This window comes from Syngnathus scovelli, chromosome 1 (genome assembly GCF_024217435.2).
Source record: "Syngnathus scovelli strain Florida chromosome 1, RoL_Ssco_1.2, whole genome shotgun sequence".
NCBI lineage: Eukaryota > Metazoa > Chordata > Actinopteri > Syngnathiformes > Syngnathidae > Syngnathus > Syngnathus scovelli.
Genome location: NC_090847.1, coordinates 7,158,504 through 7,174,405, shown reverse-complemented (window position 1 = coordinate 7,174,405; position 15,902 = coordinate 7,158,504). Strand labels below are relative to the sequence as shown.

The 15,902-nt window shown below is 47.7% G+C and overlaps 2 protein-coding genes across 6 annotated transcripts in view; one reads left to right on the top strand and one right to left on the bottom strand.

Moving 5' to 3' along the window:
• The window catches only part of flt4 (fms related receptor tyrosine kinase 4), an 85,884-nt gene that overhangs the window by 47,169 nt on the left and 22,813 nt on the right, over nt 1-15,902 (top strand). For all 5 annotated transcript variants that reach the window (XM_049732950.1, XM_049732971.1, XM_049732961.1 and 2 more), the window contains 4 exons: nt 5,533-5,672; nt 5,758-5,929; nt 6,931-7,048; nt 7,208-7,392. In XM_049732950.1, coding sequence (XP_049588907.1) covers nt 5,533-5,672; nt 5,758-5,929; nt 6,931-7,048; nt 7,208-7,392 — 615 coding nt within the window. The remainder of the gene's footprint in view (nt 1-5,532; nt 5,673-5,757; nt 5,930-6,930; nt 7,049-7,207; nt 7,393-15,902) is intronic.
• LOC125977089 (uncharacterized) overlaps nt 1-15,902 on the bottom strand; it is a 213,648-nt gene that overhangs the window by 194,661 nt on the left and 3,085 nt on the right. The window lies entirely within an intron of this gene.

Genomic DNA, 15,902 nt, shown 5'->3' with positions numbered 1-15,902 from the left:
ACATTAAACTTGTCTCTCCTTTGTGAGTCACAAGTAATGAGGCACAATAGCCGATGCGACAAAAAAAAATTGTCACTAAGTACTTATTAGTTCTTATTTGCAGATTTAATTGTCCTTCAAATGTTTTCAAGAGCTTTATCAATGTTATGCTGATCTGGAAATGATGATGTGGTCTCTTGGCAAGAACGCTTGTTATGTTGTTGAAGCACACTGTTTTTAATTTAGCTGTTCACAGCAGGATTCCAGCATAATTTCTTTCTTTTCAAATTAAAAGTGTGCTCCCCCCAGAAAGAATTTCAAAGCATCTACAAATATATCAAATAGACAGGTAGTTCAACGCAGGTAATGTGTACCGTAATTTTCTGACTAAATGTCGCTCCGGAATATAGGTCGCATTAGCCATAAAATGCACAATAACGTGAAAAAAAACATATACTATAAGTCGCTCCGGAGTACAAGTCGCATTTTGGGGGAAATTTATTCGACAAAATCCAACACCAAGAGCAGACATGAACGAGCAACAACAGGCGATAGATATGCTAACGTGACATAAACACAAACGAAGAGCTGAGAACGGGCCGTGCCGCTGACGTCTAAATATTCTAAATATTCCACAGACCCATATAACGATATATAAAGTATATATCAAATAACTATCATATAAACAACAATATTATCAAACCATCTTGTCACTCCAAATCATTAAATCCATCGATCAAATTCCTCGTCCTTTGTCAACAACACCGTGCGTGCGCCCTGACGTCAGCCTCGTCGTTATTCCACAGATCTAGTATATAACTATATTATAGCGTTAACAAAGTACAAGGAAAGACGTGGGTTTGGTAAAAGTCTCTTTATTTAACAAAACAAGAGTTCAACGAGCCAACAAGTACGGAACTGTAACGATAAAAACATATACAAGTTGCTATACGAATTAAAATATATCAAATAACTATAACATAAATAGTTCACCACTACACGGCCCCAAGCACCGGCGTCGACTTCCAGGTCTGTGGCGGCGTGGACTTCCATCCCTGGAGGTGGCACTTCCAGTCACGGAGGTGGAAGAGAGCTCCATAGAATAGGACCAGGCGTGCGTAAAAGCCATGTCCGAGCCCCATCCACCAGGGACGGACAGGCACCCGGCCGAGCGCCGGCCCCCGACTTCAATCCACGGAGGTGAAAGAGAGCTCCGCAGAGTAGGACCGGGCGTGCGTAAAAGCCATAATAGATTTTCAAACCTTCTGTGTCATTCCAAATCCTTAAATCCATCAAACTCTTCGTCCTCCGTGTCACTTACAAACAAAGCCGCTAATGATGCCGGTAGTACGTGGGGCCCTTCGTCATCCCGTGATCGAATCTTTGTCCTTTATGTAAACAACCGCGCCACTGACATCACTTGAAATTCAAATTACAGCAATCCCTTGCTACATCGTGGTTCGTTTATCGCAGTTTAAATTTCTGCCCATAGTCTATATATAGATGCTCCAATTTCCGTAACGTCTGTCGTCCTCAAATGACGACCAGCACTCGTGCCAGTTGTATACAGTTATAACCAGTCTTTGACCTGTCGAAACCGGAATCGCTGCCATCTGCCCAGTGTATGAGTCAGTCGTGCTAGGTGAATGAAGCCGGACGGTTGCGATTCACGATGGAACATGATCAAAAGTGAGCTCCAGAATATTATGATAGACTCGAGATAGAGGCGTGAAACTTTTAGGGAACAATTATCACATAATGGTTATTGACTGATGTGATTGCAGTGATGATTCGCCCTGACGTATTTCCTCCATGTATTATTTTATGCAAAACATCTATATATAGACTATGGGCGTCTATGGGTACAAAATCGGTGCTGGATGTCCTCAATGCAATCGAAGGTGAAGATGAAGACGCAGCTGTGGATGAAATCTTCATTGCTCCCCCCCGTCATCAGTGTGGAGTCTGCGCCTGACAAATTCCCGGACGCCAGACCTCTCGCCGCCCCCACGATTGTCGTCGGAAAGAGCGAAATAAGAAGCTGGACTTCTTCCTTTTTTATGTATACCTTCACCTTGTTCAAGAGACCAAGGTGACTGACTCCAACTTCCAGCTCACCATCGGAGAATTGAAGCGCGTGTTGGGGATCTTGGTGCTCTCGGGTTACCACTCTCTCCCCAGTCGCCGACACGACTGGAGCCCAGATGAAGATCTCCAGTGCGCCCTCGTCGCTGGGGCCATATCACGCAACAGGTTCGAGGAGATCATCCGCTACATTCACTGCGCCGACAACGCGCACCTGAACCTCAGCGACCGGATGACAAAGCTGCGTCCCATGATGGACATCCTGAACGCTCGGTTCAGGGAGGCGTATCCAATGGACAGCAATGTTGATCTGGACGAGGGAATGATTGAATATTTTGGAAGACACCAAATCTTGTCTGTCGTGTACGACACGGCAAACAAGATTGCGCTCACTCGGTGGAAGGATAACGCCGTGGTCACCATCGCCTCCACCCTCGCCTCCACCCTCGCCGCCGAGCATCCTCTGCAGAAGGCGTCACGCTGGTCAGCGAAGGAGAAGATGAAGGTGGCAGTGGACCAGCCATTTGTTGTCCAGCTGTACAACCGCAGCATGGGCGGCACGGGCCAGAGCATCGGGCTCTACCGCATCAACATGCGCTGGAAGAAGTGCTGGTGGCCGATATTCACCTGGATGCTAGACGCGGCCGTCTTCAATGCATGGGTGCTGCACCGGCTGGATGAGCAGAGCGGGATGTCTCTGCTGGACTTCCGACGCGAGGTGGCCCGAACTCTGCTTGCAGCACCAGGCGTCACTCGAGCTCGGAGAGTGGGCAGACCACGCCTGTGCGCAGTTGCCGATGACTCGCGCTTCGACGGCATGGAGCACTGGCCGGAAGTGGCGGAGCAAGGCCGAAAGTGCGCACTGCCAACTTGCAAATCGCGTCCGTCCAGTGCGTGCTCCAAGTGCCGCGTGGCACTGTGCACGAAGTGTTTCCGTGGTTACCACCAGCCGGAACAGAATGTGTGAGAAGCACCGGTCGCGTGATCCGTTTTCTGACCAGAAGTGGCGGCGCAAGGCTGAACATGATCACTGCTGAGTTACAAATCACGGCCGTCCACTGCGTTTATGGTACCGCAATCTTCAGTCCACTGCGCTTATTATTATTATCATGGTTTTGTACCGTTTTCCCAGAAAGTTTGTTGCCAATAAATACGGCTATGAAAGCCAACTTGTATTCATAGAAACTTCGGCATTTTCTTACGACTGGTCCCCGTACCCTGGGGATGACGGCCGCTGTTGACTGGAGGCGTTGCACATGCATGCCCATTGAAAATTGCGGAAATGGTCCCTTTCATGTTGCAGACAGCTGTTACGTGTAAAACACAACTAACTCTGAACATTCAAATAAATTACATCACGTTACACTTGTAAATCGTCAGAATGCTCCGATTTTTGTGCACGTATCAGCCCATAGTCTACATATAGATGCCGCATATCTCGTGTACGCGACGTCATAAACAAAAAAGCGTGGCGTATTCGTACTTAGGGACACCTCAGGACCCAGAAAATATGCACCTTTTTAGAAAAAATAAAATTTGGGCAGATCCGGGTTAACTTTGTTTATTCTTTTTTTTCTTTTTTTTAATTTTGAAATTTGTGAAAAAATTCACATATAAGTCGCTCCTCAGTATAAGTCGCCCCCCCCCCCACTCAAGCTATGAAAAAAACGCAACTTATAGTCCGAAAATTACGGTATATATATATTTAGCTATGAGAAGATACTTTTCAGAAGGCCAATTCCCATTTCATTCAAAGTGAATTGAACTACTGAAATAAATAAGTTCCAGACCAATCCAATTTTGTTTTAGCAAAACTTCTAATTCGACTGCTGTCCACCAAATATGAGCGCCGTTGTTGACTAATTAAAATGCCATCCTTGTGCATACCAATTAGTACTTATCGCTTCTTTTATTTTATGTCATCATGTCATTTCCCCAAAACCGATTTCCCACTTTATGTTACTACGTGGACCATTATGCGCACAGAGCGAAAGGCGAAGAACAAATGAAATAAAGGCATAATTGTGCTTTGCACACAACGGGCTTTTGTCAGAATGACACATTCACCCCACTTAAAGCTAATGTTACCTTGCCACAAACTTTAGCTCATTTGCAGTCTTAGTCCCTGGTCAGGGTGAATACAATGTTAATACAGCAACATCGACTGTCCAGTCACAGATTCATGTCCTTCTGCATGTCAATGCAAACGCCAACAGCGCAACAAGTTCCCAAGCCGTGCAAGATAATTTTCAACACGATGGGAGCTTTTGATTGCTTAGAAAAGCGGGTGAATAACATTCATCAGCGCTGTAAGAATATTTGTACATAATCTTTTCTTCATGAGAGCCCTCAGAAATACAATGGATGGAATACATTTAAAAATTCATTAACTTAGTTAATACAGTTGATAAATAGCATTCATTAATTGATACAGTGAAGCAGTTTTGGCAATAGCGTATATTTTAACTATAGAGAAACAGCAGTGGAGGGGAACACATGACATTTCAGCAACCCATAAATAATAATAAATCACATTTATTCTAAATGGCTCCTGGATATCTTGGTTTTGTGTTGTAGTCATTAAAGTTGATAAATTGAAGTCAACTCAAGCTTACATTAACTTGGTCTGGTAAGGTTTATTTTGTGGTGAGAATGTGTAATAATACAATACTGTTCGTGGATGTTGCCTCTTGTGGATGTTTGTATGTTTAATTTCAACAAGATGTATTATTGACCGCTTTACAGGCTTTTTTTTATTTTGAAATTAATGTAAATTATTACACAATGTTTTCCACCACTGAGTGTGACTGAGCATCGACATCGTCCACATGAGTTAATTCCCCCTTTTTACATCAGCGCTATCTCACAGTTTTAGTAATTACTGTACGGCACTCTGCTGCATAATCTTAATTCAGTTTCGTGTTACAGCGGCCCTAAAAATCTCCCCTGGTTTTGACTAAATTAAGGAAAATGTTATGTTTTTTACTCTCACTATGTGGTAACTGCAAGAAACGCTAGCCCTATGCAAGTCCCGTGTGAAAATATTCACCTCCAAGGGTGAACCGAAAGTCGTAGCCCGACCCCGCCAGCCAAAAGAAACAGTCAGGAGTCAGGAGAGGGAGCGTAGAGCGGGTCTTGAGCTGGAATGTTTATCGGTCATTGAAGCAAGCAAACACAGAGCAGCACTACACGTATACTGTACACCAAAAGGCATTTCCGAGAACCACAGTGGACAGCCTCCAACGATACCTTATTTTATGTCTTTTATCTTCCATTGAGACTTGACTACATCCTGGTAATGTCAATATTCTGACACATCAATGGAAACACTGTGAGCTTGTGTATAGTAAGGTGGTTCCTCTGGTCCAAAGAGAGCCATTTCCTTTGGTCGTGTGAGGAAGGAAAAACTGCTGACTGTGTCACTGTGACCTCCCTCCCTGCCTCCCTCCCTCTGTCTTTCCCGGACAGGAAGTCGTGTTTACGATGTCAAGCTGTTTCCCGAGGAACCCGTGGAGATGATAGCGGGGGAGGCCCTTACCCTCAACTGCACAGTACAGGTGGAGTTCAACACTGCGGTGACCATCCAGTGGTCCTACCCAGGCATGCAGGTTAGCAGAAGGTGCCAGGAACCCGATAGATTGCCAAAGCTCCAGGACATTAAACAAAGCTTGCCCTCTTGTTTGCTCTAACCAGACCAACAACTCAGTAGACACTAAATACCATCGGGACACACTGTCTCACGCCACAGAAGCAGTCAACATTCTGACCATCCAAAGCACCTCTGCTACGGATTCTGGCCCATACACCTGCAACGTCACTAGCGTGGACTTCGCACAGAGCAAAACAATGCAGGTCATAGTTCACGGTATGCACAGACTCAGTTTCTTGATTTTGGAATTTTAGTTATTTTATGAATCACCCAGAAAATATAAATGCTTCACTCACCACACACTAAAATGTTTAAACACTTTGCATAGCCAATTGTGAGGGAGTAATTGTTGATTAATTAAAGTGGAAATCCCAGAAGCGGGTGATATGTCCGCCCAAGTTGTTAACAAAAACTAACAAAATAACTATCGCTAAAATAAAAAAGCGAAACACATTTTCATAAACAAACTAAAATAAAAATGAGAGTGCTTTGAAAATGAAAAACTATTTAAACTAGAAAATGCGCAATTTCTTCAGAAATTACGTGTGAATGCTGAAATTTGACGGAAAGTGTAATTGTGTGAGAATTTAATTCAAGGAATTTTAAATATAAATGCAAGAATGCACTCATTTATTAAATTTAAATGAATAGATAAGACGAAAAAGAAGTTGGACTGGAGACTGAAGCAGGAATCAAAGCAGCACCTCCCAAGTGCAGTCCAGGCCATTTGCGCTAACCAATGCTGAAATTGACATTGTAAAAGAGAAACAGTTTTACCATCACGTTGAATGCCTGCTACAGAATGGATCATTAAAAAAAAAACTTTATTTGCTCTGAAATGGGACCATGACATTTATCACGATTAAAATGTGTCGCTTCGCAGTCGTCAAGGCTTCTTGAGTTTGTGCACTTGGTTAGGACTAGAGAATACCCACAAGCAGGTTGCTTGGCTCTGACTCACCTGCAACCCAAATGAGCATATAAAAAATGAAAGGATGGCGACTTAACTTTTCAATGTTAACATAAAAATAGCTGTGGAAGAAAATGAGTATTACTAAAAGTAAGTTCAACCGAGAAGCTTTCAACTGCTGGTGTCATTATTTAAATATGTGTTGCTCTCTGGTTGGATTTTACAAGGTAATGGCCAACAAAGGGCTAACTTCACTGCACACTTCTCTACATATATGCCAAGTAGAATATATTGTCTTTAATCCCAGAAAAGCCATTTATAAACCTGGACTACAGAAGTGGACCAGTGGTGGAGGTAACATCTGGCCAGAAGTCATTCAAATTGCATGTGAACGTGTCAGCATTCCCAACTCCCGAAACGCAATGGTAAGTTGAGGCCCCCCGTTGTGTCCATTAAGTCTAACAGACACATACTAAAAGCATAATTAGGCCTCTCCATCTTGAGATTTACCCACTTAATTAGGAGGAGTGCACCTCAATGGGAGGCACTGGAGCAGCTGTGCTCTGTTGTGTTGTGTATCAAAGGTACAGAGACGGAAAGCTGATTAACGAGCAACCCGAGTTCAAGATGAAGCGTCTGAGAATTCACCCAAACCACGCCTTGGAGATCAAGGATGTCGCTCCCGGGGATGCTGGCCTCTACACGGCGGTGCTGAAGAACAGTGCAGCAGCTCTGGAGAGGAGACGCAACATTACTCTTGTTGTCAATGGTACGTAAGTGCTCCCCAGATAAAGATATGCCCATGTGCTTATGTGTCAAAGCAAAGGTGATATAAATTACCGTAATTTTCGGACTAAAAGTCGCTCCGGAATATAGGTCGCATTAGCCATGAAATGTACAATAACGAGAAAAAAAACATATATAAGTTGCTCCGGAGCATAAGTCGCATTTTGGGGGGAAATTTATTCGACAAAATCCAACACCAAGAACAGACATGAACGAGCAACAACAGGCTAAACCAGACATGCAAACTACGGCCGCGGGCCACATCCGGCCCACGGGGCTGTTTAATCTGGCCCGCCAAACCTGAATAAATTGTATTATTAAACTTTTTTTTGGGTAATTTTCCCTGCAATTACCATGTTTACCCAATAGATGGGGAAGCGCCCGCCCGCGCATTTACTCCCGGAAGCCGTGTCAGAAAGCTCGGTGCACAGTCATAAGTGCGTGTACGTACTAAGTAGGTTGGACCCGGCGCACTCCGCGTTTACGCTAATGCCATCCACAAACCTTCCCCTGGAATTCTTCCATTAAAATGAGTGACCCGAGGAAAAGAACGGTGGACACTGAGTGCCGAGTGTTTAAAAAAAGAGTGGACAATTTGGCTCGACCTACGTGTGTGAGCAGACGTTCAGCCACATGAACGTCAACAAAGCCCATCACAGATCTAGGTTAACGGACCGACGCCTCGGCTCTATCCTAAGAATTAACACAACAAATTTTACCCCAGACCATGATGCACTTGCAAAAAAGGGAGACCAACAATACTATTGATTTCTTTATTACTTTATTTAGATGTATTCTTTCACTGATTCTTCAAGATGATGTATTTGGTCAGAATGTTTGCCGTTTGATGTGATTTCGCCTCATTAGATAAACATATTTCATAAATCTGACCTGCAGGTGCTGAAGTGATGGAAACTATTATTCATAATAACAGTGTCGTATATAATGACAATCACTGATAGTAGTTTTTTGGGGAAATATTTTTTTAACGCTGTTAATAAATGCGTTTCTTTTCAAAAAGCCTTTTTTGAATATCCATGCTTTACTACCTACTAAAAGTACAAACCTTTTATGCAATGACCTTTACATGTAATTTCTATTACTTCACACAAACACTACATCCATCTGCTCCTGGTTCGGCCCCCCGGTCTAAATTTAGAACCAAATTCGGCCCGCCAGTCAAAAAGTTTGCCCACCCCTGGGCTAAACGATAGGTATGCTAACGTGACATAAACACAAACGAAGAGCTGAGAACGGGCCTGATGTAACATTCAGAGTTATTAAAAAAACTATTACATAAATAACACGTTCATAAAACCATCTGTGTCACTCCAATTCATTAAATCCATCGATCGTCCTCTGTCAACAATGGGTGCGCGCCGCTGACGGCGCTTGCACTTTAAAGTATTCCACAGGCCCATATAACGATATATAAATTAGATATCAAATAACTATTATATAAGCAATAATATTATCAAACCATCTGTGCACTCTAAATCATTAAATCCATTGATCAAATTTCTCGTCCTTTGTCAACAACGCCGTGCGTGTGCCCTGACGTCAGCCTCGTCGTTATTCCACAGATCTAGTATATAACTATATTATAGCGTTAACAAAGTACAAGGAAAGACGTGGGTGTTAGAGTTGTGCACACTCCAACTTATTTTGCAAGAACCAAACAGGAGACAAGTAAGTCCTTTTAGACACCTGCAGGTGGAGAGTCCATTCGTCGCTGTGTACACAGCGATGATCGAATGCAGTCTGACTCAGGCCTCTTGCAGGAGCATTTTTATTGAGAGAAACAGAGTGGGGGTTGAGAGTGGGGGTCTGAGTAGACAAATGGGCCGAAGCCACTGGCCTGCTGATCAAAGCACAGCAGGGGGTCTTTCACGATGTTGTGTGAACAAAACAACTTTGATTGCTTCCTCTGCAGCTAGTAAATTGTTAGAGTTGCGCTCACTCCAACTTATTTTGCAAGAACCACACGAGAGACAAACAAGTCCTTTTAGGCACCTGCAGGTGGAGAGTTCACCCGTTGAAGGAATGAAGTCTGACTCTCCCTCCTGCAAGAGCATATTTATTAAGAAAAACAGAGTGGGGGTAAGAAAGGACTGGATAGAGAAAGCCCTTGTCCTCTAGTCAAAACATATCAGGGGGTGTTTTACGACGTTCTGTAGGATGGGACAAGCTAGGTTATTTATTACCGGTTACATTCCACTATAAGCATAAAACTAATCTAACCAGGTTATTTATTACAGGTTGCATTCCAACATAATCATACGATAAGGATAATCTGGAAAACACTGACATCAATCAGTTCAAAAGATCTTAGCACTTTGTTCTACTACTTTTGTTAAGACAGGACAAGCGAGTTTAATTATTACAGGTTACATTCCAACATAAGCATAGGATCAAACTAATCTATCAACCCTAACAGTGGGTTTGATAAACGGCTCTTTATTTAACAAAACAAACTTCCAGGCGTGTGGCGGCGTGGACTTCCAGCCACGGAGGTGGAAGAGAGATCCATAGAATAGGACCGGGCGTGCGTAAAAGCTATGACCGAGCCCCATCCACCGTCCCCCAACAGCCACCCGACCGAGCGCCGGCCCTCGACTTCAATCCACGGAGGTGAAAGAGAGCTCCGTAGAGTAGGACCGGGTGTGCGTAAAAGCCATAATAGTTTTTCAAACCTTCTGTGTCACTCCAAATCCTTAAATCCTTCAAACTCTTCGTCCTCCGTGTCACTTAGAAACAAAGCCGCTAATGATGCCGGTAGTACGTGGGGCCCTTCGTCATCTTCGTCATCCTGTGATCAATCTTTGTCCTTTTTGTAAACAACCGCCACGCCGCGTCGCGCTGGTGACGTCACTTGAAATTCAAATTACAGTAATCCCTTGCTACATCGTGGTTTGTTTATCGCAGTTTCACTTTTTTTTTTTTTTTTTTAAATGTTGGGAAAAAAACACATACTATGTCGCTCCTTATTATAAGTAGCCCCACCACCCAAACTATGAAAAAAAAAAAACGCAACTTATAGTCCGAAAAATACGGTGTTTACTTTTGTGGAGAAAATGGATTTGAATCCAAAATAGTATTTGACTAAATGACAAGTGACTAGAGAAACAGAATGGGCATAGTCCCAATTGTGTCATGCGGTCGCGTTTATTTTTCCGGGTTTCTGTCTCGTCGATGTCGTAATTTTACTTCCGGTTTTATTTTGTCGTTCCTTCCGGTTCAGTTTGTGTTTCCTTCCTCGGTGTTGGTTGTCTTGTCTTCCCTGATCCCGATTGTGTGCACCTGCGTAATCGATACTAATTGTCATCACCTGTGTCCCCGCCCTTTTGTGTGTATTTAGTCTGTGTCTTCCCCTTGTCTTGTGCCAGTGTGTCTTGCCTCGTCCCGACCACCAGCGATCCCTTGATGCCTGAACTCTCTGAAAGAACCCTCCGTTTTGTCTCCCCACCGAGCGACGCTTTTGTTTGTGCCTTGGTCTCCATCGCCTTTTTGTCTCGCCCCAGTGCGACTCCTTTAGTTGGTACTTTTTGCTACGCGTTTTCCCTCGTAAGAGGCGTTTTGATTTGTACTTTTAGCCTTTTGACTCGCCTCAGTGCGACACCTTTTGTTTGTACTTTTTGCCATGTCTTTTCCCTCGCAAGAGGCGATTTGATTTGTACTTTCGCTCTGTGTGCTTGCTGGAATAAATCCAAGATAGAAACGACTCTGCATCCGAGTCCTTCGCCTTGTCCCCTGCCTGACAGTACACACTGGCCAGACATGGACTCGGCAGAGTCGGAGCACCTGTGCGCCGCAGTGCGCTCCCATGCCTCACTGCTCGCCCAGCACCAGAGGGAAGTGGGCGACTTGGGAGAAGAGATCCGAGGACTCGCTAAGAATCAAGAAGATTTCAGAGGAGCGGTCGCCACCCAAGTAGCAAAGCTGGGTCAGCAAATGCAGGAAGTGCTCTCGCTCTTAAACGCGGGACCAGCAGCGACCTCCAGTACACCCGTCGCTTCCCCCGTTACTCCCCTTGCAATAGCTCCCATGACTGGCAGTGCCAGACTGGCTCCTCCAGAGCGCTACTCCGGAGAACCCGGCCTTAGCCGGGCCTTTATTACAGAATGCGAGATGCATTTTGAGAGTTCCCCAGCAGATTTCCCCACCGAGCGCTCCAAGGTGGCCTACATGGTATCATACCTGACGGGAAGGGCCCGCACGTGGGCCACCGCGGAATGGGCCAGGGATTCCATCTCCTGTCGCTCTCTCCCCGCTTTCATCCAGGCCCTGCGAACGGTGTTCGATCCAATTTCCGCTGACCGAGACAAGGCTCGCCAACTCTGTCAGATAGTCCAGGGACAAGACACCGTCGGAGACTACGCCATCCGGTTCCGCACGCTGGCCGCGGTGAGCGGGTGGAACGCGGCGGCACTTTATGACATCTTCCTCCGGGGCCTGTCTGGACCCATACAGGATCAGCTAATCCCCTTAGACCTTCCCACCGACCTCGACGCCCTCATCGCTCTGGCTATCCGCACTGACAACCGGCTGCAAGAGTGGAGGAAGCACCGACGCAGCAACGCCCCCGCCTTCGTCCCAGTAGCCGGCCCTGACGTTCACCACTCCAGGCTGTACGGGGATCGGCAGCGCCAGGAGCCAGAACCGATGCAGTTGGGCAGAGCTAAGTTAACAGAGGAGGAGAAGTTACGGCGGCGCCGAGAGGGAAGATGCTACTACTGCGGCGAGCTCGGACACCTCCTTCTCTCCTGTCCAGTGAGGAGGACCCTGAAGGTAAGCACCTTCTCTGCGGCTCTGTCCCCGGGGCGAGTGCTCCCCAAGGGCAGGATTACACAGTTGGGAAGAGAAATAGAACTCGAAGTATTAATAGACTCCGGAGCGGACGAAAGCTTGATAGACTGGGCATTTGCTCGCCGGTGGGGGGTAAAGACTGAGCTACTGAACACTCCCGTGAAAGCCAAGGCACTCAATGGACAGGCACTCTTTGAGATAACTCACATAACAGAACCAGTCTCGCTGTCAATTGGTCCCCACCAGGAGAACATACGGCTACATGTCGTGACCTCTCCAATGAACCCTCTCATTCTCGGGTATCCATGGCTTCAACGCCACAACCCCGCTATAGACTGGGGATCAGGGGAGATAACGGGATGGGGGTCCGACTGTCATGATTCCTGTATCAAGTCTAACCCGCGCCCTGTGCCTCCTGCTCCAGACGCGCCAACCCCAGACCTAACCGGGGTCCCTGCGTGTTACCACCAATGGGCCGAGGTATTCAGCAAGGCCAAGGCTACCTCTCTGCCTCCCCACCGTCCGTATGATTGCGCCATTGACCTCCTGCCGGGTTCAACTATACCCAAGGGGAGGCTTTATTCTCTTTCGGGACCTGAGAAGCAAGCCTTGAATGAATATATAGACTCCTCCCTGCAAGCAGGACTGATTCGACCATCGTCGTCGCCTGCGGGGGCGGGGTTCTTTTTCGTGGGCAAGAAGGACGGCACCCTACGTCCCTGCATTGATTATAGTCCCCTCAATCAGATCACCATCAAGAATCGGTATCCGCTCCCACTGATGTCGACCGTGTTCGACCAATTACAGCAAGCCCGGGTGTTCACAAAGTTAGATCTGCGCAACGCCTACCATCTGGTGCGCATCCGGGAAGGGGACGAATGGAAGACAGGGTTCAACACCCATCGAGGACATTTTGAATACCTCGTCATGCCATTTGGCCTCACCGATGCTCCCGCTGTGTTTCAGGCCATGATAAACGATGTTTTGAGAGACTGTTTGGACCGGTTTGTGTACGTATATTTGGACGATATTTTGATTTATTCCCCAGATCTGAAGACCCATAGGGTTCACGTCGAGACGGTGTTGCAACGACTCCTTGAACACCAACTATACGTAAAGGCCGAGAAAAGTGAATTCCACAAGAGCACCGTTTCTTTTCTCGGCTTCATCGTAGCCCCGGGCAAGGTAGAGATGGACCCGGCGAAAGTAAGCGCGGTAACGGAATGGCCTACCCCTGACTCACGCAGGAAGGTGCAGCAATTCCTGGGCTTTGCCAATTTTTATCGGCGGTTCATCAAGGGCTTCAGTGCCACAGCGGCTCCCTTGCACGCGCTCACGTCTCCTAAAGTCCCCTTCCGCTGGTCAGCAGAGGCGGAGGCGGCCTTCCAGGAGCTAAAGAACCGTTTCAGCACCGCTCCCATCCTCACGCTTCCTGATCCGTCGCGGCAGTTTGTGGTGGAGGTGGACGCCTCCAATCAAGGAGTAGGTGCCATCCTTTCACAGAGGGCCAAGAGCGACAACAAGCTCCATCCGTGCGCGTTCCTGTCTCGACGGCTGACGCCCGCCGAACAGAGTTATGATGTGGGGGATCGCGAACTGTTGGCAGTCAAGCTGGCATTAGAAGAATGGAGACATTGGTTAGAGGGAGCACAGCAGCCTTTTTTGGTCTGGACAGACCATAAAAATTTAGAATACATAAAGTCAGCTAAGAGACTGAATTCACGCCAAGCCCGCTGGTCACTTTTTTTCAATCGTTTTAACTTCACTCTGTCCTACAGACCGGGAACCAAGAACACCAAGCCTGACGCCCTCTCCCGTGTTTTCAACTCGGATCCAGAAATTAAGAAGCCCGAAACCATCCTGCCTTCTCATTGCCTGGTTAGAGCAGTGACCTGGCCTATCGAAGGCCGGGTACAGCGGGCCAATGGTAACAAGCCACCCCCTAGTGGTTGCCCTGAGAACCGACTATTTGTCCCTGCTCAATTACGATCCCAAGTCATCCATTGGGCTCACACCTCCAGACTCTCCTGCCATCCGGGCATGCGCCGAACGCTGTTTGTAATCCAGCAGCGATTCTGGTGGCCCTCCATGAGGGCAGACGTCAATGAATACGTTGCAGCCTGTCCCGTCTGCGCCCGGAATAAGAACTCCCACGGCGCCCGTATGGGGTTGCTGCATCCCCTACCCATTCCTTCGCGCCCATGGGCGGAGATATCCATGGACTTCGTCACCGGGCTTCCGACCTCGCATGGGCGAACCACCATACTCACAGTGGTGGATAGATTTTCAAAGATGGCTCACTTTATCGCCTTGCCCAAGCTCCCGTCCGCTAAACGAACGGCCACCGTGATGATGGACCACATATTCCGGGTTCATCGGTTCCCGAAAGACATTGTTTCCGATAGAGGGCCCCAATTCGTATCCAGGTTTTGGCGGGAGTTTTGCAGGCTCATAGGGGCAACCGTGAGTCTCACGTCAGGCTATCACCCGGAGGCAAACGGACAGACGGAACGTATTAACCAGCAGTTGGAGACAAGTCTCCGCTGCCTGGTCTCCCAGAACCCCTCCTCGTGGAGCAAGAACCTCTCCTGGGTGGAGTATGCCCACAACTCCCTGCCCACCACGGCTACAGGTATGTCCCCCTTCAAGTGTGTGTATGGCTACCAGCCCCCTGTCTTCCCTGACAGTGAGCCGGAGGTGACGGTGTCTTCAGCCCACGCCTTGGTGCGCCGCTGTCGTCGCGTCTGGTCGGCGGCTCGGGCCACGCTGGTCCGACAGGGGGACCGGGTCAAGCGGATGGCTGACCGGAGGAGACGTCCGGCGCCCGTGTACCAGAGAGGTCAACGTGTCTGGCTATCCGCCAAGGATCTTCCCCACCGGGGGGACTCCAGGAAACTGGCGCCTCGCTTCGTGGGTCCGTTCCCCATCGCCAAGGTCGTGCACCCGGCCGCGGTGCGTCTCCGCTTGCCCAGGTCCCTTGCAGTCCACCCCACCTTTCACGTTGGGAAGGTCAAGCCGGTGGTGGACAGTCCGTTGGTGCCAGATCCTGCGCCCCCTCCGCCTCCGCGGACTGTGGGAGGTGGGACGGCCTACACCGTTAAAGAACTATTGGATGTGCGCAGAAGAGGCCGGGGCTGGCAGTACCTGGTGGACTGGGAGGGTTATGGGCCGGAGGAGCGGCAATGGGTGCCGCCTAGTTATATTTTGGACCCGGGACTTTTTGAGGACTTTTATGCGGCTCACCCTGGGGCTCCTGGGCCGTCTGGGATCCGGCCCTAGGGGGGGGGTTCTGTCATGCGGTCGCGTTTATTTTTCCGGGTTTCTGTCTCGTCGATGTCGTAATTTTACTTCCGGTTTTATTTTGTCGTTCCTTCCGGTTCAGTTTGTGTTTCCTTCCTCGGTGTTGGTTGTCTTGTCTTCCCTGATCCCGATTGTGTGCACCTGCGTAATCGATACTAATTGTCATCACCTGTGTCCCCGCCCTTTTGTGTGTATTTAGTCTGTGTCTTCCCCTTGTCTTGTGCCAGTGTGTCTTGCCTCGTCCCGACCACCAGCGATCCCTTGATGCCTGAACTCTCTGAAAGAACCCTCCGTTTTGTCTCGCCACCGAGCGACGCTTTTGTTTGTGCCTTGGTCTCCATCGCCTTTTTGTCTCGCCCCAGTGCGACTCCTTTAGTTGGTACTTTT